Source organism: Mobula birostris, chromosome 20, assembly GCF_030028105.1.
Source record: "Mobula birostris isolate sMobBir1 chromosome 20, sMobBir1.hap1, whole genome shotgun sequence".
Lineage (NCBI taxonomy): Eukaryota > Metazoa > Chordata > Chondrichthyes > Myliobatiformes > Myliobatidae > Mobula > Mobula birostris.
Window position 1 is genome coordinate 29,628,440 of NC_092389.1, and position 25,624 is coordinate 29,654,063.

General features: G+C 42.5%; 1 protein-coding gene across 2 annotated transcripts in view; it reads right to left on the reverse strand.

Annotated features, from left to right (window-relative positions):
- Positions 1 to 25,624, reverse strand: part of ilvbl (ilvB (bacterial acetolactate synthase)-like) — a 105,827-nt gene that overhangs the window by 60,180 nt on the left and 20,023 nt on the right. Inside the window, exon 5 of one of the 2 annotated variants that reach the window (XM_072238407.1) lies at positions 11,635 to 11,695. In XM_072238407.1, coding sequence (XP_072094508.1) covers positions 11,635 to 11,695 — 61 coding nt within the window. Of the gene's footprint in view, positions 1 to 11,634; positions 11,747 to 25,624 lie in introns of both variants that reach the window. The other variant, XM_072238406.1, reaches the window with a different exon arrangement.

The window sequence follows — 25,624 nt, forward strand, 5'->3', positions numbered from 1 at the left end:
GCCTCAAGAGAGCAAACACCTCCTCCCCTGTAATCTGTATAGAATCTATGACCTCGCTGCTGCTTTGCCTCGCTTCTATAGATTCTGTGTCCATCTCCCACATAAATACAGATGCAAAAAATCAACTTAATATCTCCCTCATCTCTTTTGGCTCTACACATAGATTACCGTACTGATCTTCCAGAGGACCAATTTTGTCCCTTGCAATCGTTTTGCTCTTAACATATCTGTAGAATCCCTGAGGATTCTCCATCACCTTGTCTGCTAGGACAACCTCATACCTTCTTTTAGCCCTCCTGACTTCTTTCTGAAGTGTTCCCTTGCATTTCTTATACTCCATAAGCATATCATTTTTCCTGCCTGTCTATACCTGCTGTGCCTCTCCTTTTTTCTCTTAAACAGGGCCTCATTATCTCTTCAAAACCAATGTTCCCCACACTTACTATCTTTACCTTTTATTCTGATAGACACATACAAGTTTTGTACTCTCAAAAAGTCACTTTTGAAGGCCTCCCACTTACCAAGTACACCTTTGCCAGAAAACAACCTGTCCCAATCCACACTTACCTAATCCTTTCTGATGCTATCAAAATTGGCCTTTCTCCAATTTAGAATCTCAACATACGGACCAGGTCTATCTTTTTGCATATTTACTTTGAAACGAATGGCATTAATGGTTTCTTAAGGTTGTTATAGCCAGGGGTGGTAATGGAGACAAGCTCCCACTACCTATTCAAAGCTCCCAATAGCATGCGCCTCAAATAGCCTCTGACAACCAAGTCCAGCTCCTGGCCTTCACGTGTGGCTTAGCTACTTAGTCCAGCGGAACCGTTTCTACTGACAGGAGAAGGGGCAAAGGCGGGTTACTGGCGCCGTAAAACTAGTTGCCTCAGGCAGATGGGGCTCGTCAGCCGTGGTTGGCAGCTCATCCAGAAGGAAAACTCTGATCTCAAAACTCTGTTGCCTTGTGGCTATACCCACTCACGGGGAAGGCTTCGGGAGTAAACCCCGAGGGAAAAGTCCAGAGCTGGAGTCCCTAAGGCAGTTTTACGTTGAGTTCAACGCTGACTGGCAACTCCTGCGACGCTGCTGGTACCAAACTGTATCAGTCTCTACCGTTCCTTTGATCAGATGTGTGGAGAGGGGTAACTTGGGCAACAGTTTGCTCTCCAATATACTTCCTCGGCTTCCATATCTAGACAGCTAAGATGCAATATCCCTGGCCAACTCTGACCAACGGAGGCCTCACACACACACAATGGCGTTGTGATCACTAGATGTAATGTTCCCCTACACAAACTTCTATCACCTGCCCTGTCTCATTCCCTAATAGAAGATCAAATATCACACTCGCTCTCGTCAGGATTTCTATGTATTGGTAAATTCAATTCAAGTTTAATTGCCATTCAACTATACATGAACATCCATGAATACAGACAAATGAGACAGCGTTACAAGGTGAAAACTACAGTACCAACAGTCACACACAGCACAAAGCATACATAGCACGTACAAGATAGCAAGCAAATAAAGATGTCAGTAAGATAGAGCCACACAAAAAAAACATCCAGACCCGAGCTATGAATGCCACAGACATCTGCAGTCAACCACGATACAGCTTGCTTTCTGCCGAGCAAACACCGGGGGGCAGCACCGACTCCAGCCTGGATGCTGCAACACACTGCTCCTAGTGAAGTGCACCGGCTCGGATGCCTCTGTCCTGGTGGCGTAAACTGGCGATACCATGGCTTGAAACCTAGTCCTCACTATGACCAAGGCCACACAGCTCTACCGGTGTCCTCCCCTATTCTTTGCCAATAAATCAATGAATCGATCTTATGGCATTCCACGTTAACAACATCCAAAAGAGTCTTACGATCACAAGAGAAGCGACCAAGATAGTTACCCACCATTAGACTGTACACCTCTTTTGATACAGGCAGCAGCACGATGTGCAGTGCCTTCATTTTCTCCACCAATGAGCAACTCGCTGATGGGATAGACCTGCAGTACTTTAAGTTTTTAATGTCCAGCAGGACCTTGTGATCATAAAAATACATTTAAAAAGAACAATACCACCTTTTGTTGACCCCAAAGAAGCCCCTGTGATCAAACAAGCTGCCATCTTACCAGACCCAGAAGGAAACTTAAGGTATCAATGACGAGGTTCTGGAGTGAGTCCAGGGGGTTAGGTGCTAAGTTAAAGGACAGGACCTCCAGGGTTGTGATCTCAGAATTGTTACCCATCTAAGTCCTTTCACAGTATGGGAGTACCAATCAATAAGTGGAAAGCCACTATAACAATCTATGTTTCTTGCAACAGTCTGCAATCTCTCTACAATTTTTTTCCTTTAAATCCCATGGACTGTTGGGTGGGCTATAATATGGCCTCATTAACGTGGTCATACCTTTCTCATTCTTCAGTTCCACCCATAAGGCCTCACTAGACAAGATCTTCGGTTCATCCTGAATGAGCTTTCCATGACATTTTCCCTGACTGGTAACGCCATCCCTCCTCCTTTAATCCCTCCCGCTCTGTCACATCTAAAACAATGGAACCCCGGAATATTGAGCTGCCAGTCCTGTCCCTCCTGCAGCCAAGTCTCATCAATGGCTATCATATCATAATTCCATATGTTGATCCATACCCTGAGCTCATCCAACTTTCCTACAATATTTCTTGCATTGAAATATATGCAGCTCAGAATACTAGTCACACCATGCTCAGCCTTTTGATTCCTGACTTTGACAGAAGTCTTAACAACATCTGTTTCCACAACCCCCTCTCTATCTGTCCTGGCACTCTGGTTCCCATCCCCCTGCCACTCTAGCTTAAACCACGACCCCCCCCCACCACCCCCCCCCGTACAGTACTACCAAACCTTCCTGCTAAAATATTAGTCCCCTTCCAGTTCAGATGCAAACCGTCTCTTTTGTACAGGTCCCACCTCCCCTGAAGCCTCGAATAGCTAAAGCCTCAAATAACCACTCTAACCCTGTCCACTCAAACAATGGCCGCTCTGCTTGCCCCTGCCCTATTTTTATTTGTTCTTGCCAATCAATTCCAATTGCTGAATGGCCACTGTTCAAAATCAAAACTGTTGTGAATCGATGCTTTATGTACTTATTCGGTGAACTTGAGTGAGCTACGTCTTCTCACTCTTCTGATCGCAAATTGGCCTCTGTTCAAACACTTAGATCTGAAAGCATTGTTAATTGCAGAAAACTTTAGGTTTCATAAGCACAATCAAAATGAAGAGGATTCCATTTCAGCTGATTGGCTGAATGGAAGAAATTGTCCAAGCATTGTTAGTTCAGTGATGGGCTTAATGATACACTAGGAGATTGTTTAGTTTGTGGCATCTCACAAGAAAGCGTTCAGAAACATCTCCTAACTGAAGCACAACTCACATTTAAAAGAACAGTTGAAATCAGTGTAACAATGGAAACAGCAGACATAGTGGTAATTAAGTTGTAGTCAGGAATGAAAGTGAGTGTGACCAAAATGCAATGTCTAAACACAAACCTGCTTAGCCAAACAAACAAGAGAAAATCTGCAGAAATCCAAGCAACACACACACGAAATTCTGGAGGAATTCAGCAGGCTAGGCAGCATTTACATAAAAGAGTACAGTCGACACTTTGGGCCGAGACCCTTCAGAAAGACTCAATTATGTTACAGTTATGGCAAGGGCTCACATACACCAGACCTATGCAGGTTTTAAGGTGAAACTTACAGAAAATGCAACAAAGTAGGACACATACATTCTATTTTAATGACTTGGGTGATGAAACTGATGACTTTGTTGCAAAGTTTGCAGACGATACAAAGATAGGTGGAGGGGCAGGTAGTTTTGAGGAAGTACGGAGACTACTGAAGGACTTAGATTGGGAGAATGGGCAAAGAAGTGGCAGATGGAATATAGTGTCAAGAAATGTACCATCATGCACTTTGGTAGAAGGAATGAAAGGGTTGACTATTTTCTAAATAGAGAGAAAATACAAAAAACGCACACACAAATGACTTATGAGTGCTTGTTCAAGATTCCCTAAAGGTTAATTTGCAGGTTGAGTCTGTGGTGAGGAAGGCAAATGTAATGTTAGCATTCATTTCAAGAGGAATCAAATATAAAAGCAAAGATGTAATGTTGAGACTTTATAAAGCACTGGTGAGACCTCACTTGGAGTGTTATGAGCAGTTTTGGGCCCCTTATCTTAGAAAGGATGTGCTGAAACCGGAGAGGGTTCAAAGAGGTTCATGAAAATGATTCCAGGATTGAATGGCTTGTCATATGTAGAGTGTTTGATGGCTCTGGGCCTGTACTTAGAAGAATGAGTAGTGACCTCATTGAAACTTATCAAATGGTGAAAGGCCTTAATATAGTGGATGTGGAGAGGATGTTTCGCATGGTGGGAGAGTCTAAGTCCAGAGCACACAGCCTCAGAATAGAGAGGCACCCTTTTAGAATGGAGATCAGGAGGAATTTCTTAAGTCAGAGAGTGGCAAATCCATGGAATTCCTTGCCACAGGCAGCTGTGCAGGCCAAGTCTTTATGTATATTTAAGGTAGAGGTTGACAGAGTCTTGATTGGTCAGGGCATGAGGGGAAATGGTGAGAAGGTAGGAGATTGGGGTTGAGAGATAAATTGGATCAGCCATAATGAAATGGTGGAGCAGACTTAATGGGCCAATTGGCCTAATTCTGCTCCTATATCGTATGGTCTTATGGTTACACAAAGAGCATGCCAGGCAGACAAAAATAAATGTACTACACAGGAAAGAGAAAAAGATAAATAGTCAAGCTACAGTTTCAAATAGAGCACTAATCTGCATGTTGTTGATGAAAAATCTGACAATGATGAAAGTAACACAGCATTTGGTAGCCTTGCAATTTACAATGTGAAAACTAACAATGGACAAGCAATATGGCTTACACCAGAAGCGAACAGCAAATTAATTCAAATGGAATTGGACACTGGTTCGGCTGTTTCAGTCATTCCAAAAAGTGAGTTTAAACAGCATTTTAAAGATACTAAACTGAAGCCTGACGATATCTAAATAAGAACTTATACTGGAGAAAACATAACTCCTGTTGTATTTCACTGTTACATCCGTAACAGTGAAATACAACCAGCAAGCCACATTGAGTTTGTATGTGGTAAAAACAAAAGGGCTTGCATTGTGGGGATATGACTGGCTGAGACAACTACAACTTGATTAGAGATCCATCCACTATTTGCATGTCACATCTCCTCCAATGAAACCATCAGAAATCAAATTAGGGAAGGTACTAGATGATGCCACAACAGTGCTCAAGGATGGCACTGGAAAACTCAAACATAATCAAGGGTAAAATAGTGTTAAATGAAAATGCCACACCAAGTTTTACAAAGCCCATCCGCTTGCTTATACCATCTGTGATAAAGCAGCCAATGAGCTAAATCGTATGGAGGCAGAAGGAGTTCTTTCCAAACTTGCGTGGAGCCCATGGGCAACACCAGTGGTCCTAGTAGCCAAGAAGAATGGGTCTGTCAGGATCTGTGGTGATTTTAAGGTCATCATCAACGCAGTACTGAAAGTAGATCAATACCTCTGCCCAGGATAGAGGATATCTATGCAAATCTTTCTGGAGGAAAACACTTCAGTGAAGTGGAATCAACTGACAGATGGAGATGGAAAAAGAGTCCAAAGTGTTTCTCACCATAAACACTCACAAAGGGCTTTATTACAACAATAGGCTTATTTTTGAAGTAGCATCTGCACCTGCACTCTGACAGAAAGCCATGGGCCAGGTGCTGCAAGGCTGCCCAGGTACTCAATGTTACCTGGATGACATCATTTTTACTGGTAAGGATGACAAGGAATATCTCCAAAATCTCAAGACAAGTGTTAAAAATATTAGTAGGTCTGGGCTCAGAGCATGACACAACAGGTGTGAATTCTTTAAACCCAGCATCACTTACTATGGTCACACCATTGACACACAAGCTTTACACAAGTGTGATGAGAAAATTCAAGTAGTGGCAGACACCTAAGGCTAAAGAACATGTCACAGTTGCAGTCATTTTTAGGATCTGTCAATTACTATAACAGGTTCCTGCCAAACCTGGCTAATGTGCTCCTTCTCTTTGAAGTCATGACTACAGATCGGGATGAATGTGAGGTGACTTTCAAAAAGGTAAAGGAAATGGTGACGTCAGACACCGTACTAACACATTATGATCCACATCATCCAGTGAAGCTAGCTTGTGATGCCTCGCCTTATGGTATAAGTGCAGTCATGTCACAGGTTATGCATGATAGAAGTGAACGCCCCATAGCTTTTGCATTACGTTCCCTTACTGCTGCAGAGAAAAATTATGCACAGATTGACAGATTGAGCCTGGCTTGGGGTGTAAAATGTTTCAACCAGTACTTGCATGGGAGAGTTTTCCCTCATTACTGATCATCAACTACTAGTGCCCATTTTCAATCCACAGAAGGACATTCCACTAACAGCAGCAGCCCGAATGCAGAGACGAGCTCTGTTTATTGGAGAACACAATTACAAGATTGAATTCAAGAGGATGACTAATCATGGAAATGCTGATGGATTGTCCCATTTTCCCTTGGAAAAGAGACACCTGAAACATTTACAAAAGAGGACATTCCTCTTGATGTATTCTCCCTAATGCAAATCGGACAAGTGTGAGGTATTGCACGTTGGAAGGACAAACCAACGTAGAACATACAGGGTTAATGGTAAGGCACTGAGGAGTGCAGTGGAACAGAGGGATCTGGGAATATAGATACAAAATTCCCAAAAAGTGTTGTCACAGGTAGATAGGGTCGTAAAGAGAGCTTTTGGTACATTGGCCTTTATTAATCGAAGTATTGAGTATAAGAGCTGGAACATTATGATGAGGTTGTATAAGGCATTGGTGAGGCCGAATCTGGGGTATTGTGTTCAGTTTTGGTCACCAAATTACAGGAAGGATATAAATAAAGTTGAAGGAGTGCAGAGAAGGTTTACAAGGATGTTGCCGGGACTTGAGAAACTCAGTTACAGAGAAAGGTTGAATAGGTTAGGACTTTATTCCCTGGAGCGTAAAAGAATGAGGGGAGATTTGATAGAGGTATATAAAATTATGATGGGTATAGATAGAGTGAATGCAAGCAGGCTTTTTCCACTGAGGCAAGGGGAGAAAAAAACCAGAGGACATGGGTTAAGGGTGAGGGGGGAAAAGTTTAAAGGGAACTTAAAAGGGAATTTAAAGGGGGGGGCTTCTTCACACAGAGAGTGGTGGGAGTATGGAATGAGCTGCCAGACGAGGTGGTAAATGCAGGTTCTTTTTTAACATTTAAGAATAAATTGGACAGATACATGGATGGGAGGTGTATGGAGGGATATGGTCTGTGTGCAGGTCAGTGGGACTAGGCAGAAAATGGTTCGGCACAGCCAAAAAGGGTCAAAGGGCCTGTTTCTGTGCTGTAGTTTCTATGGTTCTATGGAAGTCTCCATAGTACAGCAAAGATGATCCAAAGGGAAACCAGAAAAAATCCTACAGTGTCTCAGGTCTACTTGGTCACCCGAAATCCCAGTTCCCCCATTTTTACCAGCACCAGGATAAACTTGCCCTTGAAGGGGCTTGCCTTATGTGCAGATTTAGAGTTGTTGCACCATCCAAGTTGAGAGCTAAAGTATTGGAGGAGTTTTTAGGCGTGGTCAAAATGAAAGCATTGGCTCGAAGCTTTGTCTCGTGGCCTGGAAGATTGAGCAGTTCAGTATGCACTGTTTGGAATGCCAACACGTCCAGAAGTTGCCAAGAGCAGCGTCTCTCCTTTCTTGGGAATGGCCTGCATTGCCCCGGCAGAGGATTCATGTGGATTTTGTTAGAATTTTGTAAATTCATGGGAACAAATTTTTTGGTAGTGCTGATGCAGCTACAAAGTGGCCAGAAGAGTTCTCCATAGCCTCCACTACAGCCTTGCACACTGTTGATGTGTTGGGAAGCCCCTTCGCAAGGACTGGTGTTCCAGAACACTTACTCAGTGACAATGGACCACAGTTTGTTGCAAAACAGTTCCAGTCATTCCTAAAAATGAATAGAATAAGACATATTACATCTGCACCGTACCACCCAGCTACAAATGGTTTGTCCAGTGTCTAAAGAACACACTGTGAGCAAAGTGAGTAGATCACACTACACTAACACTGAATCAGAAGATCGCCAATTTCCTCCTTGAATATCGCAATGCAGCGCTCACTCACAACCAACAACTCCCAGCTAAACTGTTCCTGGGTTGTCCGTTGCTCTAATGCTGGGATCTCCTCAAACCCAATCTCAGAAGAAGTATGCAGGACAAACAGGTGAGACAAATTGAGAGCTCCTCAAAAAAGGAGGTTCAATGTTTCACTCTTAGACAAGCAGTCCTGGCAAAAGACTATGAGAAGATCAAAAGTGGTACTGGGACAGAACTGAACCACTCTCCTGCACAACAGAGATTGCGCCTGATGTCATCTGGAGACGACACATCGATCGGTTGAGAAGAGCAGAGTCAATTGTTAGAGAAGAAGGGTGTCTAGAGTTGTCAGAACCACTTCCTGCAGAACCAGAGTCAACTCTACAACCACCACAGAGGAGGCCCCAGAACCTGAGACTGTTTCACAGTCACCAGTCTCACCTGCCAACTATATATAGTTTCAGATAGTTTTATATATAGTTTCAGGTGGTATGGCCCCTACAGAGCCCTGATCTCAGCATCATCAAGGCTGTCTGGGATTACCTGGAGAGACAGAAGCAAGCGAGACAGTCAAAGTCTGCAGAAGAACTATGGAAAGTTCTCCAAGATGTTAGGATCAACCCACCAGCTGACTTCCTTGTAAAACTGCACGACTGTGTACCTAAGAGAATCGATGCAGTTTTGCAGGCAAAGGGTGGTCACACCAAATATAGATTGGATTTAGTTTTTTACTGTTTACTGCTCTTTATTGTAAATGTTTTGATATTTAGAAACTTTTCATTTCATTATTTTTGAAAGCATCTTCGCTTTACAAAATCTTTATATGTGCCTAAGACTTTTGCACATACTATATATATGATGAATAGAGAGCAATATACAGTATTACATATTTGAGTGAGATGCATTCTATATGGAATTGGAGTTTATAGCTAAGCAGGGAGGAGTGTAGTGTATTTAATATTTCAGTAACATTTGAGTAAAGTTGTAAATATATTTTTGATTAAGCATTCTGTTTGAATTAATAATTAATTCATTATGGGTTACATGCAATAAGTACCTGATGGTATATGTCATTATGCCACCATATCACATTTGAGTTTCTCACTAAAAAGTGGGGGGGGGGAGAACTAAGTAGGCAGGTATCCCAGCTCCTGTGTTTTTCTTTTGATTAGTTTCTGCAGTTACGAAACATAACAGTGGGGAGGAGTCTTCTGCTTTGAATCTTTCTCATTGGAATGTAACTATTCTGAATTGCAGGAATTACTAGATGATAATCATAAACCAATATGGTTTTTTTTTCTATTTCTACTAAATGCTCAGAAAAAGTCAAAGAAACAAGAGCAGTAGCTGGCCACACACCTTCCGGCCTGCCCGTCATTCAACATCACCGTGGCTGATTTGCCCCAAGCCTCAATTCTGCTCTCCCAGTTCCATATTGTCCTTAATTCCCCAATGTATTGGAAGTGTATTCATAGCCTCTTAAAATATTTATAATAATCCAGCTTCCACAACCTTCCAGAGTAGAGAATTCACACCTTTGCAAGAAATTTCAAAGCATCTCAGTTTTAAATGATCACCCTCTTATCTTGTAATGATGTAAACTTGTTCAAGACACTTCCACTTCTGGAAACACTTCAAAAGTTATGCCCTTATGCCCTCTCAAAATGTTATACATTCCAAAAACCACTCCTCCCTCTTAAGAACTCCAAAGCATGCAGATCCAAGTTCTTCAGCCTCCACAAGTCAGGAACAACATTACTTAGTTTCATTTTTGCACACAACCATGAAAGTAAGTACAAAAGTTCAAAGTTCAAAGTAAATTTATTATCAAAGGACATCTATGCCACCATATACTACCCTGAGATTCACTCTCTTATGGGCATTCGCAATCGAACAAAGAAATAAAACAGAATCAATGAAAAACCACACACAATCAATGTGCAAAAGACAAGCAGTGCAAATACAAAAAGAATAAAAATAATAATAATAAATAAATAATACTGAGAACGTGAGACTAGCATTCTCTTCAGGACAGTACAGTACTGTAGCAGTTAGCACAATGTTTTTACAGCCCCAGCGACTCAGGTTCAATTCCCACCGCTGTCTGTAAAGAGTTTGTACGTTCTCCCCATGACCACGTTGGTTTCCTCCAGGTGCTCCGGTTTCCTCCAGGTGCTCCAGTTTCCTCCCACATTCCAAAGGTGTACGGGTTAGTAGGTTAATTGGTCACAAGGGTGTAATTCAGTGGTGTGGGCTCATTGGGCCGGAAGGGCCTGTTACCATGCTGTATCTCTAAATAAAATAAGTTGTGGAATCATTCATTGCTGAGTGAAGTGAAGTAACACAAATACTCTTAGCAAGTCCGCTAACATTACCTGCTCCCATATATGATAGATACCTATTTCTGGTTCTTTATATGACATATACGACAATATTTGTATCTATTCACAACACTGTCAATAACCACAAATTACTATGGTCCAATGAATCTAGCATCATGCAGATGGAGATGATTACAGTAACACAGCAAGACTAATATATAAATTGTATAGATATGGTTCTAGTGATCAAGATCAAACTACCAACACTTAATAAAACTGTCAATTTTAAGCAATTATGCTGGTTTCTCACATTTTGGGGGTGGGCTAGGAAGGAGTAGAAACACCCAGTTCTATCCACCATTCATTTCTTATCACTGCAATAAAATTCCCCCCACACAAAGAGGATTGGCAACACTATTTAACATACTGTACACAGAGCAGTCTGTGCCACATCATTTAACTGAAGTTCATTGTTCAGCTGCGTATTCAGCACAAGGGGGCATTCTTAACCTCTGCACCCCTGTCGAGGAAAGGGGAAAGAAAAACAACCTGTATTCCAGTTCCAAATCCCTAGCCAGCTTACCTCCACTGGAAAATATATGGAATCTGAGTGAAGACTGGGCCAGCTCTGCTGTGATGCCTCCATGTTTGAAATGCCCATACACATTCACTTTCTGGGAAAAATGAGAAAGTGACCACGTGTGAGGTGCTGAAAGATGCCCGTAAAAATTGGAAAACAATACTTGTGGACATACTTCAATTACTGCCAGTGGAGATAATAGCTCAGTGAAGCAAACCAAAAACAGGGGGAAATGAGCAACACCAGCTCCTTCTGAGAGATCTATTAATTCCATCTTCATACCTGCAAATTAATTTGCACCAAAGCCTGCCAACACTGCTGCAACAAAGTTTTCCCATTTTAGTAGTGTCTGATCTATGCAATTATACCACATAACGAAAAGATAACTAATTGCAATTTTCAATTCATCATCAGTCACTTTTAAAACATTCAATTATGGTTAATGACCTAAATTAAGTTAAATTGCTTTAATTTTCTGCACAGCTAGTATTAAGTTCAAAAAAAACTTACCAGTTGATGGCTTTTCCCACAACTCCTTTGGGTTCACTTTTCGGTGCAAACTCTCTCCAAACTAAATGATATGGGTAGAGGACATCAATTGGAAGCTCAACAAACACAGGTCCTAAGCAGACAGTAAATCAGAGCACAAAGAAGTTACTTAACTACTGAATAATTCTTTTATGGTAGCAGATACAAACAAAAAAACACTAATATTTGCCAGTATGGGACAGCAGAGCATTTTGGGTGTCATCTGCAAGCATTCCTCCATTACATATGAAACTGTGAAATTTTCAAGTAGCGTATTTTAATTCCATGTAGTGCAAATACATCTCCTCCCCTCCCAACCTCAGTGCTGCTCTAAATGGAAGTGTCAAGTATGTAACAGTGGGTGTCGAACTTCACCCAAGAGACGACACTGGCATGACATTTGTTTCTAATTGGAATGTCAAATTCAGTGGAAAATCGTGGAGCATTTGTATATTCTTGACCAGTTCTGCTTTGTTTTCAGCCCAAGCTCATTCTAAGCATTTTTCTAGCCGAGCCAGACAACTGGCATTGCTGCCTTACAGCTCCAGGTTCAATCTTGACCATGGATGCTGCAAGTGTGAATATTGCATATTCTCTGTGTGGCCACATGGATTTCTGCTGGGTGCCCTGGTTTCCTGGTTGCACAAAGAAGCGTTGCCAGTTTTTTCATATAAAACAGTTGCAGATATGGACAGAGAAATGGCAGGTGGAGTTTAAATGTGAGGTGTTGCACCTCAGTAGGGCAAATGCAAGGACTTTAACAGTGTTGCTGAGCAGAGAGATCTTGGGATCCTAGTTTATAGCTACTCAGGTCAATAAGGCAGTTAAAGAAGGCTTATGGAATGCTTGTTTTCATTAGTCAAGTGATTATGTTCCAACTTTATAAAACTCTGGTTAGGCCACATCCAGAGTATTGGATACACTTCTGGTCTCCCCACTTTAGGAAGGATGTAGAGGCTTTGGAGAGGGTGCAGAAGAGACGTACCAGGACGCTGTCTGGTTTAGAGGGCACGTGTTATCAGGAGAGGCTGGATAGTTGTAGCGGCCATCGTCGGAGTGGACTGAGTCAGAGTGGGACGGCTTTGGCTCAACAGGCTTCGGTGAGAACAGGCAGAGGCCAGGGTAGGTTCCGGAAAGTTTTTTGTTCAGATTGTTTAGAGTAGGGAGAATGCCAGGCAGGATGTTGGAATGCTCCTCTCGCAGGATATGGGAAGTCAGGGAGCCCTCCGGTGTCCCTGACAACGACACCTGCAAGAAGTGCATCCAGCTGCAGCTCCTAACAAATTGCGTTAGGGAACTGGAGCAGGAGCTGGATGACCTGCGGATCATTCGGGAGAATGAGGAGATTATAGATCGTAGCTACGGGGAGGTAGTTACGCCAAAGGAGCAGAGGACAGGAAATTGGGTTACTGTCAGGCGAGGGAAGAGGAAAGGGCAGGCAGAGCAGGGTTCCCCTGTGGACATTCCCAACAACAAGTATACCGCATTGGATACTGTTGGGGGGGATGACTTACCTGGGACTAGCTGCAGTAGCCGGATCTCTGGCACTGAGTCTGGCTCTGCAGTGCAGAAGGGAGGGTGGAAAAAGAGCAGAGCGGTAGTGATACGGGACTCGATAGTTAGAGGTACAGATAGAAGGTTCTGTGGTCGTGACAGAGAATCCAGGATGGTTTGTTGCCTCCCAGGTGCCAGGGTCAAGGATGTCTCTGATCGATTGCATGACATTCTGAAGTGGGAGGGTGATCAGCCAGATGTTGTGGTGCACATCGGTACCAATGACATAGCAAGGAAGAGTGAGGAAGTCCTGGACAGTGAGTATAGAGAGCTTGGTAGGAAGTTGAAAAGCAGGACCTCAAGGGTGGTAATCTCAGGATTGCTACCTGTGCTAGGTGCCAGTGAGGGTAGGAATAGGATGCTCTGGAGGAGGAACAAATGGCTGAGGAACTGGTGTAGGGGGCAGGGTTTCAGATTTCAGGATCATTGGGACCTCTTCTGGGGCAGGTGGGACCTGTACAAGAGAGACGGGTTACACTTGAACCACAGGGGGACCAATATCCTTTCAGGGAGGTTTGTTAGTGCTATTGGGGAGGCTTTAAACTAGATTTGCAGGGGGATGGGAACCAGAGTGCCAGAGTTGACAATGTAGCTGGGGTGAAAATAAATGATGTTGAAAGTTTAAGCAAATCCGCTGATAGAAAGGTTGTGAGTGGTGGTAAAAATCTTCTGAGGTGTATATATTTCAATGCTAGGAGTATTGCGGGAAGGCGGATGAGTTGAGGGCGTGGATTGACACGTGGAATTATGATGTTGTAGCAATTAGTGAAACTTGGCTACAGGAGGGGCAGGACTGGCAGCTTAATATTCCAGGGTTCCGGTGTTTCAGATGTGATCGAGGCAGAGGAATGAAAGGTGGGGGAGTAGCATTGCTTATTAGGGAAAATATTACAGCAGTGCTCAGGCAGGACAGATTAGAGGGCTTGTCTACTGAGTCCTTATGGGTGGAGCTGAGAAACAGGAAAGGTATGGCCACATTAGTGGGATTATATTACAGACCACCCAATAGTCAACGAGACTTGGAAGAGCAAATCTGCAGAGAGATAGCAGGCATCTGCAGGAAACATAAAGTTGTGGTGGTAGGGGATTTTAATTTTCCATACATTGATTGGGACTCCCATACTGTTAGGGGTCTAGATGGTTTAGAGTTTGTAAAATGTGTTCAGGAAAGTTTTCTAAATCAATATATAGAGGGACCAACTAGAGGGGATGCAATATTGGATCTCCTGTTAGGTAATGAATTAGGGCAAGTGACAGAAGTCTGTGTAGGGGAGCACTTTGGTTCCAGTGATCATAACACCATTAGTTTCAATTTGATCATGGACAAGGATAGATCTGGTCCTAGGGTTGAGGTTCTGAACTGGAAGAAGGCCAAATTTGAAGAAATGAGAAAGAATCTAAAAAGCGTGGATTGGGACAGATTGTTCTCTGGCAAAGATGTGATTGGTAGGTGGGAAACCTTCAAAGGGGAAATTTTGAGAGTGCAGAGTTTGTATGTTCCTGTCAGGATTAAAGGCAAATTGAATAGGAATAAGGAACCTTGGTTCTCAAGGGATATTGCAACTCTGATAAAGAAGAAGAGGGAGTTGTATGAAATGTATAGGAAACGGGGTAAATCAGGTGCTTGAGGAGTATAAGAAGTGCAAGAAAATACTTAAGAAAGAAATCAGGAGGGCTAAAAGAAGACATGAGGTTGCCTTGGCAGTCAAAGTGAAGGATAATCCAAAGAGCTTTTACAAGTATATTAAGAGCAAAAGGATTGTAAGGGATAAAATTGGTCCTCTTGAAGATCAGAGTGGTCGGCTTTGTGCGGAACCAAAGGAAATGGGGGAGATCTTAAATAGGTTTTTTGCATCTGTATTTACTAAGGAAGCTGGCATGAAACCTATGGAATTGAGGGAATCAAGTAGTGAGACCATGGAAACTGTACAGATTGAAAAGGAGGAGGTGCTTGCTATCTTGAGGAAAATTAAAGTGGATAAATCCCCGGGACCTGACAGGGTGTTCCCTCGGACCTTGAAGGAGACTAGTGTTGAAATTGCGGGGGCCCTGGCAGAAATATTTAAAATGTCGCTGTCTACGGGTGAAGTGCCGGAGGATTGGAGAGTGGCTCATGTTGTTCCGTTGTTTAAAAAAGGATCGAAAAGTAATTCGGGAAATTATAGGCCAGTGAGTTTAACGTCAGTAGTAGGTAAGTTATTGGAGGGAGTACTAAGAGACAGAATCTACAAGCATTTGGATAGACAGGGGCTTATTAGGGAGAGTCAACATGGCTTTGTGCGTGGGTAGGTCATGTTTGACCAATCTGTTGGAGTTTTTCGAGGAGGTTACCAGGAAAGTGGATGAAGGGAAGGCAGTGGATATTGTCTACTTGGACTTCAGTAAGGCCTTTGACAAGGTCCCGCATGGGAGGTTAGTTAGGAAAATTCAGTCGCTAGGTATACATGGAGAGGTGGTAAATTGGATTAGACATTGGCTCGATGGAAGAAGCCAGAGAGTGGTGGTAGAGAATTGCTTCTTTGAGTGGAGGCCTGTGACTAGTGATGTGCCACAGGGATCAGTGCTGGGTCCATTGTTATTTGTCATCTATATCAATGATCTGGATGATAATGTGGTAAATTGGATCAGCAAGTTTGCTGATGATACAAAGATTGGAGGTGTAGTAGACAGTGAGGAAGGTTTTCAGAGCCTGCAGAGGGACTTGGACCAGCTGGAAAAATGGGCTGAAAAATGGCAGATGGAGTTTAATACTGACAAGTGTGAGGTATTGCACGTTGGAAGGACAAACCAACGTAGAACATACAGGGTTAATGGTAAGGCGCTGAGGAGTGCAGTGGAACAGAGGGATCTGGGAATACAGATACAAAATTCCCTAAAAGTGTCGTCACAGGTAGATAGGGTCGTAAAGAGAGCTTTTGGTACATTGGCCTTTATTAATCAAAGTATTGAGTATAAGAGCTGGAACGTTATGATGAGGTTGTATAAGGCATTGGTGAGGCCGAATCTGGAGTATTGTGTTCAGTTTTGGTCACCAAATTACAGGAAGGATATAAATAAGGTTGAAAGAGTGCAGAGAAGGTTTACAAGGATGTTGCCGGGACTTGAGAAACTCAGTTACAGAGAAAGGTTGAATAGGTTAGGACTTTATTCCCTGGAGCGTAAAATAATGAGGGGAGATTTGATAGAGGTATATAAAATTATGATGGGTATAGATAGAGTAAATGCAAGCAGGCTTTTTCCACTGAGGCAAGGGGAGAAAAAAACCAGAGGACATGGGTTAAGGGTGAGGGGGGAAAAGTTTAAAGGGAACATTAGGGGGGGGCTTCTTCGCACAGAGAGTGGTGGGAGTATGGAATGAGCTGCCAGACGAGGTGGTAAATGCAGGTTCTTTTTTAACATTTAAGAATAAATTGGACAGATACATGGATGGGAGGTGTATGGAAGGATATGGTCCGTGTGCAGGTCAGTGGGACTAGGCAGAAAATGGTTCGGCACAGCCAAGAAGGGCCAAAGGGCCTGTTTCTGTGCTGTAGTTTCTATGGTTCTATAAACTTGGCTTGTTTTCTCTAGAGCAAGGTTTCTCAACCGGGCTTCCGTGGAACAGGTCGTTAGGGGTTCCGCAAGAAATCGTGATTTAAAAAAAATAAACATCGCTTTTTATACCGCGCAACACATGATGCTAATACTCGCAGTTGTGAGCAGTGACCAAGCAGCCCCGTTAGCAATCTCGTTAGAGGTCTCCTCAGCTCAGGACAGCAGTGCACAGTAGAACCATGTTTATTTGGTTGAGTCCATTCTCAGTTTTTGACATGAGATTGGGGAGGCTATTGATAACTGGTGAGCGCTGTATTGCACGGAGGGGAGGATGGTAGATTGATAGTGAGCACTGTATCATACAGAGGGAAGGACGATAGGCTGATGAGGAGCATGAAATGTGTTTTCCGAGCATTGAGTGGACTCGCCCAACTTGGGCTGTGACATCAGCCCCTCCCTCCCAAATTACCTCCACCAACTTCCCCTTACGCACCACCAACTGACTTATGGGAGCAAACAAACTCTACTAGTGTAGAAGAAAATTGGAGGGAAATTTTCATTCTAAAGAAGGAATTTTTACGCATCATGACTCAGCTGCTGGCTTGCTGATTTGCTGTTGTTGCCAAAGGTGGATTGTGTAAGCTAGAAGTGAATTGTATTGTGAAATTTTCATATTTTTTGCAGTTTTCTCATTTAGTTATTTATCATGCCATTCTTTTTTATATTTTATTAACCCCTGTGTTTTACAGACATGTTTGATGGTCCAATATGGCGATTTCTGTTAGAGGTGTGAGATGGAAGAGGAGTCTCAGCTTAAGCCTAAAGACAATTCTGATAAGGTTAATGATGAAGAATTACAATTTTCTGAGTCATTTCACTGCACTAGTGCAACAACAGACAAAAACAAGGTCCATCTTTTCAATGAAAGCTACTTATCAATGGGTTTTACGTGGCTGGTGATCCAAGTTGTCCCATTCCATTGTGCCTAGTCTGTGGCAAACAACTTACAAATGCAGCAATGGCTCCAGCAAAACTGAAAAGACACTTAAATACAAATCACAGCCATATGACATGTAAAAGTGCTGATTACTTTAAAAAGCTATTGTAATCTCAAAACAAAGTAAAGCTTTTGGTAATAAAGTCAGTCAGTAAAAAAAAAACTCAGGAAGCAAGTTATTTGGTAGCAGAACTTATTACCTAGAAAAGGAAAAGTCACACAGTTAGTGAGAATCCAATAATGCCAGAAAGTAAAATTATAGTGGGTGAAATGCTACGACAAGATGCAATATGAGAAATTGATAAGGTTTCACTCTCAAACAGTACGATAAGGTGATGTATTGATAACATGTCACATGATGCTGAAGCGGTTTTGTGTGATAAACCGAAAAACAATAGTTGATGAGTCAACCGATTTCAACAATAAATGTCATGTTGTAGCATTTGTAAGATTTGTAAATTCAAAAAAACCTTTTCTGTTGCAAAGAGTTGCCCGAAACAAGCGAAGGCCAAGATATATTTAATGCTTTGTCTTCATATCTGGAAACAAAAGGTCTGTCTTGGAGGAACTGTGTTGGCATCTGTATGATGGTGCCCCATCAATGGTTGGCTCCATGAGAGGTTTTGTTTCTCTTGTTAAAAAAAAAGAAAATCCTGACATTGTCACAACACACTGCTTTCTTCACAGAGAGGTGCTGATGTCAAAAACTCTTGGAGATGAAATGAAAAAAGTTCTGCATGAGGCTACAAACACCAGTTCACTTGAGAATGTTTTAAAAACCGTGAAAACCTGGACAAAGAGCACACCAGTCTCCTGCTACATGCAGAAATCTGGTGGATTAGCAGGGGAAGAGTGGAAGAGTTCTCAACAGGGTGTTTGAGCTGAAAGGTGATTTGCAGGAGTACTTGCAAGAAAATAGTAGGCCAGATTTCACTGAGTGCTTTGAAGATGAAGAATAACTGCGGAAACCAATCTACTTCAGACATTTTTCATCATATGAACCAGTTGAACAAATCTCTGCAAGACCCCAGAGAAAATGCTTTGACTTCAAGTAACAAGATTGTTGGATTTAAAAGGAAACTGAATCTTTGGAAAAATTACATTGCGAAAGGAAACCTTGAAATGTTTCCATTGCTGCTTGGGCTTGAGAGTGAGGAAGGATATAAGAAAGTCTCGAGTCTTATTGACAACCACCTGGAAGAACTGCAGAACAAATTTGAACAGTACTTTTCCTCCCTTTCAACACGTGTATGACTGGGGGAGGGACCCTTTCTCTGAATCTTCTGCTCAGCCTGAGAACTTGACTTTGAGAAAAGAGGAAGAACATTGAGAGCTGTAGTCTGATGATGCACTCAAGATGAGATTTACTGACCTGCCCCTGGACAAGTTCTGGATTTCTATGAAAGAAGAGTATCCTGCCATTCATAGGAAAGCAACGAACATTTTGCTGCAGTCCTAGGCCTATACTTGAGCCTGATCACGTCACTTAGTAAGAAAACATTTTTTCAAAGCCTTGTACAAGATTGTGCCTTAGGCTATATTTTTATTCATATTGCTTTGGCTTATGGTTTTTAGTAACTTTACTATTCTGCAGAAAAGGTGGACGCCATAGAGGGATTGACTACAGAGTCTCTATGGGTGGAGATTAGGAACAGGAAGGGGTCAATAACCACTGGATGTTTTTTATACGCCGCCCAATAGTAACAGGGATATCGAGGAGCAGATAGGGAAACAGATCCTGGAAAGGTGTAACAATAATAGAGTTGTCATGATGGGAGATTTTAATTTCCCAAATATCGATTGGCATCTCCCTAGAGCAAGGGGTTTAGATGGAGTGGAGTTTGTTAGGTGTGGTCAGGAAGGTTTCTTGACACAGTGTGTAGATAAGCCTACAAGAGGAGGGGCTGTACTTGATTTTGTATTGGGAAATAAACCTGGTCAGGTGTCAGATCTCTCAGTGGGAGAGCATTTTGGAGATAGAATTATGATCAATATCTCCTTTACAATGGCATTGGAGAGAGATAGGAACAGACAAGTTAGAAAGGCGTTTAATTGGAGTAAGGGGAATTATGAGGCTATCAGGCACAAAATTGGAAACAGATGTTCTCAGGGCAAAGTACAGAAGAAATGTGGCAAATGTTCAGGGAATATTTGCGTGGAGTTCTGCATAGGTACATTCCAATGAGACAGGAAAAGGATGGTAGGGTACAGGAACCGTGGTGTACAAAGGCTGTTGTAAATCTAGTCAAGTAGAAAAGAAGAGCATACGAAAGGTTCAAAAACTAGGTAATGATAGAGATCTAGAAGATTATAAGGCTAGCAGGAGGGAGTTTAAGAATTAAATTAGGAGAGCTAGAAGGGGCCACGAGAAGGTCTTGGCGGGCAGGATTAAGGAAAACCCCAAGGCATTCTACAAGTATGTGAAGAGCAAGAGGATAAGATGTGAAAGAATAGGACCAATCAAGTGTGACAGTGGGAAAGTGCGTATGGAACCGGAGGAAATAGCAGAGGTACTTATTGAATACTTTACTTTAGTATCCACTATGGAAAAGGATCTTGGTGACTGTAGTGATGACTTGCAGCAGACTGAAAAGCTTGAGGATGTAGATATTAAGAAAGAGGATGCACTGGAGATTTTGGAAAGCATCAAGTTGGATAAGTCGCTGGGACCAGACAAAATGTACCCCAGGCTACTGTGGGAGGCGAGAGAGAAGACTGCTGAGCCTCTGGTGATGATCTTTGCATCATCAATGAGGACGGGAGAGGTTCCGGAGGATTGGAGGGTTGCGGATGTTGTTCCCTTATTCAAGAAAGGGAGTAGGGATAGCCCAGGAAATTATAGGCCAGTGAGTCTTACTTCAGTGGTTGGTAAATTGATGGAGAAGATCCTGAGAGGCAGGATTTATGAATGTTTGGAGAGGTATAATATGATTAAGAGTAGTCAGCATGGCTTTGTCAAGGACAGGTCGTGTCTTACGAGCCTGATTGAACTTTTTGAGGATGTGACTAAACACATTGATGAAGGAAGAGCAGTAGATGTAGTGTATATGGATTTCAGCAAGGCATTTGATAAGGTTCCCCATGCAAGGCTTATTGAGAAAGTAAGGAGGCATGGGATCCAAAGGGACATCGCTTTGTGGATTCAGAACTGGCTTGCCCACAGAAGGCAAAGAGTGGTTGTGGACGGGTCATATTCTGCATGGAGGTCGGTGACTGGTGGTGTGCCTCAGGGATCTGTTCTGGAACCCTTACACTTCATGATTTTTATAAATGACCTGGATGAGGAAGTGGAGGGATGGGTTAGTAAGTTTGCTGATGACACAAAGGTTGGAGGTGTGGATAGTGGGGAGGGCTGTCAGAGGTTACAGCAGGACATTGATAGGATGCAAAACTGGGCTGAGAAGTGGCAGATGGAGTTCAACCCAGATAAATGTGAAGCGGTTCATTTTGATAGGTCAAATATGAATGCAGAATATAGTATTAATGGTAAGACTCTTGGCAGGATGGAGGATCAGAGGGATCTTAGGGTCTGAGTCCATAGGACGCTCAAAGCAGCGGCGCAGGTTGACTCTGTGGTTAAGAAGGCGTACGGTGTATTGGCCTTCATCAATCGTGGAATTGAATTTAGGAGTGGAGAAATAATGTTGCATCCATATAGGACCCTAGTCAGACCCCACTTGGAGTACTGTGCCGAGTTCTGGTCACCTTACTACAGAAAGGATGTGGAAGCCATAGAAAGGGTGCAGAGGAGATTTACAAGGATTTGCCTGGTTTGGGGAGCATGCCTTGTGAGAATAGGTTGAGTGAACTCAGCCTTTTCTCCTTGGAGTGACAGAGGATGAGAGGTGACCTGATAGAGGTGTATAAGATGATGAGAGGCTTTTTCCCCAAGGCAGAAATGGTTACCACAAGAGGACACAGGTTTAAGGCGCTGGGGAGTAGGTACAGAGGAGATGTCAGGGGTAAGTTTTTTTACTTAGAGTGGTGAGCGTGTGGAATGGGCTGCCGGCAACAGTGGTAGAGGCGGATACAATAGGATCTTTTAAGAGACTTTTGGATAGGAACATGGAGCTTAGTAAAATAGAGGGCCTAGTAATTTCTAAGGTGGGGACATGTTCAGCACGACTTTGTGGGCCGAAGGGCCTGTATTGTGCTGTTGGTTTTCTATGTTTCTATTCAACATTGTCAATAAATTTTCATGTTGTAAACAGTATTAATTAAAATGAATTTACAACCTTTATGTAAATTAAATCTACCATGCCTACCCTTAGAAAAATTAAATCCCATTTTGGCTTAAGCCAGTTATTTAAAACAACTTTATTATGTTTGCCTTATGACTTTTTAAAGTTCATGAATGGGGAAGAAAGAGATCAATTTTAAGAAAGACAAGCTAAGCTCAACTATTTTTCCCCCAAGAAAGATTGGCTAAAAATTCCTTCTCTACTCAAAAGAGCATTGACAATTATTTTTGTATTATTATATCTACAACTTACTAATCACGATAACGTACTGTGAGCTGTAGATATAATTATTTTTAGACAGGTGTTCCCCAGGACCTGAAAATTATTTCAAGGGTTCCTTCAGGTCAAAAAAAGTTGAGAAAGGCTGCTCTGCAGTGCCGGAGACTGAGGACAGATCCGATAGAGGTTTATAAGATTCTGAGAGGCATAGATAGAGTAGGCGGGGAGTGGGGGTAGGTTCAAAGGGGATATGATGGGTTAGTGTTTTTTTTATAAAATCAGAGAGAGGTGGATGGCTGGAGTGCACTGCCTGGTATACATTGGAGGCTTTTAAGAGATGTTTGGATAGGCACATGGATGTAAGGAAGATAGAGGGATATAGACATGGTGGAGGTAGGAGGGATTAGTGCTTGGGTGTTTTTGATTTGCTTTTTAGCTGGTTTGGCACAACAATGTGAGCTGAATGGCCTGTTCCTGTGCTGTACTCTATGTCATGGGGCTTAACACAATAGATACTGGGATAATGTTTCCTTTCAATGGAGCACCTACAACCCAGGTTAACAGACTTAAAATAAGGGGATGGTCATTCAGAACAGAGATGAAGAGAAATTTCTTAATTAGAGAAGCATGAATTTTTGGAATTCTCTGCCCAAGTAGACTCCATAAACTTAAGTGCTGAGTATATTTGTCTGTTGGATATTAAGGTAATTAAGGGTTGGTGCAGAAAAAGTTCAAAGTAAATTTATCGTCAAAGCACATATATGTCACCATATACAACTGGGATTCATTTTCTTGCAGGCATACACAGTCAATCCAAGAAATATAATAGAATCAATGAAAGACCACACCCAACAGGATGGGCAACCAATGAATAAAAGACAACAAATTGCAAATACAAAAGAAAAAATAATGACAATAATAAATAAGCAATAAATATGGAGAACATGAGATGAACAGTTCTTGAAAGTAAGTCCATAGGTTGTGGGGTGAATGAAGCTGAGTGAAGTTATCCACTTTGGTTCAAGACCCTGACGGTTGAGGGATAACAACAGTTTCTGAACCTGATGGTGTTGGTCAGACTCCTGTACCTTCTTCCTGATAGCAGTAGGAAAAAGAGAGCATGGCCTGGGTGGTAGAGGTCCTTGATGATGGATGCTGCTTTACTGTGACAACACTCTGCGCAAATGTGCTCAATGATGAGGAGGGCTTTACTCATGATGGACTGGGCTGTCTCCACAACTTTTTGTAGGATTTGCCATTTGAGGACATTGGTGTTTCCACACCAGGCCATGATGCAGCCAGTCAATATACTCTTCACCACACATCTATAGAAGATTATCAAAGTTTTAGATGTCATGCCGAATCTTTGCAAACTTCTAAGGAAGTAGAGAACCTGCCTTGCTTTCTTCATGATTACACATATGTGCTGGATCCAGGACAGATCCTCCGAAATGATATCACTAAGGAACTTAAAGTTGCTGACCGTCTCCAACTCTGATCCCCTGATGAGAACTGGCTCATGGACTTCTGGTTTCCTCCTCCTGTAGTCAATAATCAGCTCTTCGGTCTTGCTGACATTGAGTGAGAGGTTATTGTTGTGTCACAACTCAGCCAGATATTCATTTTCCCTCCAATATGCTGATTTGTCACCATTTTTGATTCAGCCAATGATACTGGTGTCAAGAGCAAACTTAAGTATGGCATTGGAGCTGTGCTGAGCCTCAGTCACAAGTATAAGGCAAGTAAAGCAGTAGAAACAGGAGTCCGCAAGTGAGGAAATCAAGGGTCCAACTACATAAGGAGGTATGGAATATTGATCGATTCTTTAGCAGATTATTTTCATAGGGTCAACCAGGAAGACATTTTCTGCACTGATAACCTCAGACACAGAGATCTTGCACTGCACTTTCTCTGAAACTGTAACATCTTATTTCTGTATTTTGGTATTGTTTTACCCAGGGGTGGCGCTAAGGTGGTGCTATAGCCCCAGCAGAAATTACAATAGCACTGCCAAGAAATTAACTGAAATTTCACATACAAATTGCAGCTGCTTTGCTTTCCCTGTATAGTTTTGAATACAGCTTGTTTCTCCAGTTGATCTAGTGAAACAGTGCCATCAATTTCCATAGCACCCATGCAGCAATAAAGTTACCTGTGCTGGTCTAAGGTCAGATCCACTCTAAACTTCTGCTTATTTGTTCATTGTCAATGTCTTGCCGTTGCTGTCCTGAGATCAGTTAAACTGATGTCAGATCACTTAAGGTGGTGATGTCACTCACGCGAGAGATTGATAGTATATATCCAGGCGCAGATCCATGGGGACGGACACACACACACACACACACACACACACACACACACAAAGAAATGGAGTGGGATTCGGAAGAGAACGTGGATGAAGCTGCTCTAAGTGCTAGTGGGAATACTGTTAGCGATGTTAGCCAGCAGCCTGAGGAAGGACCCCATCGGCCAGTATTGAAAAAGTACCCTTCACTGCTCACAACACTTTGGCAATCAGCAAAGGAGTTTTATTCGTGGCTGGTTTGACTGACTGGAATATTCGATCACGAAAGATACTACATTCTGCTTCACATGCAGGCATTTCCTGTGTGGAGGACATGATTCCATTCCAAGTCTACCTTCAGTGTCACTGGTTACTGCAACTGGTGGAAAGCTACAACAGCTTTCAAAACCCACCATGTAAGTGCAGCTCATAAATTTGCTATGGAGGCATGAGCCGAATTCAGATTGAGAAAACAAGACAGTTCAAGATTGGGAAATATGCTTGATAAAGGACATGCAAAGATTGTCCAAGAAAATTGTGAGTATATGAGAGCAGTGGTCGAGTCTCTACGCTATACTGCGTGCCAAGGCATTGCCGAGCAAGGACACTGGGAGGATGATGGATCTGGCAATAGGGGAAACTTTGTTGAGTTGCTCAGTGTAATTGGGCAGTTTGATAAGACTGTAGCTTAAAAAAAAAAGGACAATCCTGGAAATGCAAAAAACACTCATCACGATATCCAAAATAAAATCGTGGGTATTATGGCAGATATGGTCAGACGTCAAATAAGTGCAGAAATCAAGGAGGCTGGACATTTTGCCATCATGGTGGATGAAAGTAAAGACTTGAGTAAAAAGGAGCAAATATCAGTGGTGGTGCGATATTTGAATAACGAAACAGTGCTTGAAGAATTCTTGCACTTCACTCCAGCAGAAGGGTTGGACGCAGAGATGCCTCTTAAAAGCATTGAACAGACACTCGCCCAGTGTGTTATTGATAAGAACACATGTATAGGTCAGTGTTATGACGGGGTGGCAGTGATGTCCGGGTGCAATAACGGGGTACATGAGAGGTTCAGGAAAGAGGTCCCGCAGGCATTATATATACACTGCCATGGTCACAGACTTAACCATGTTTTAGTGG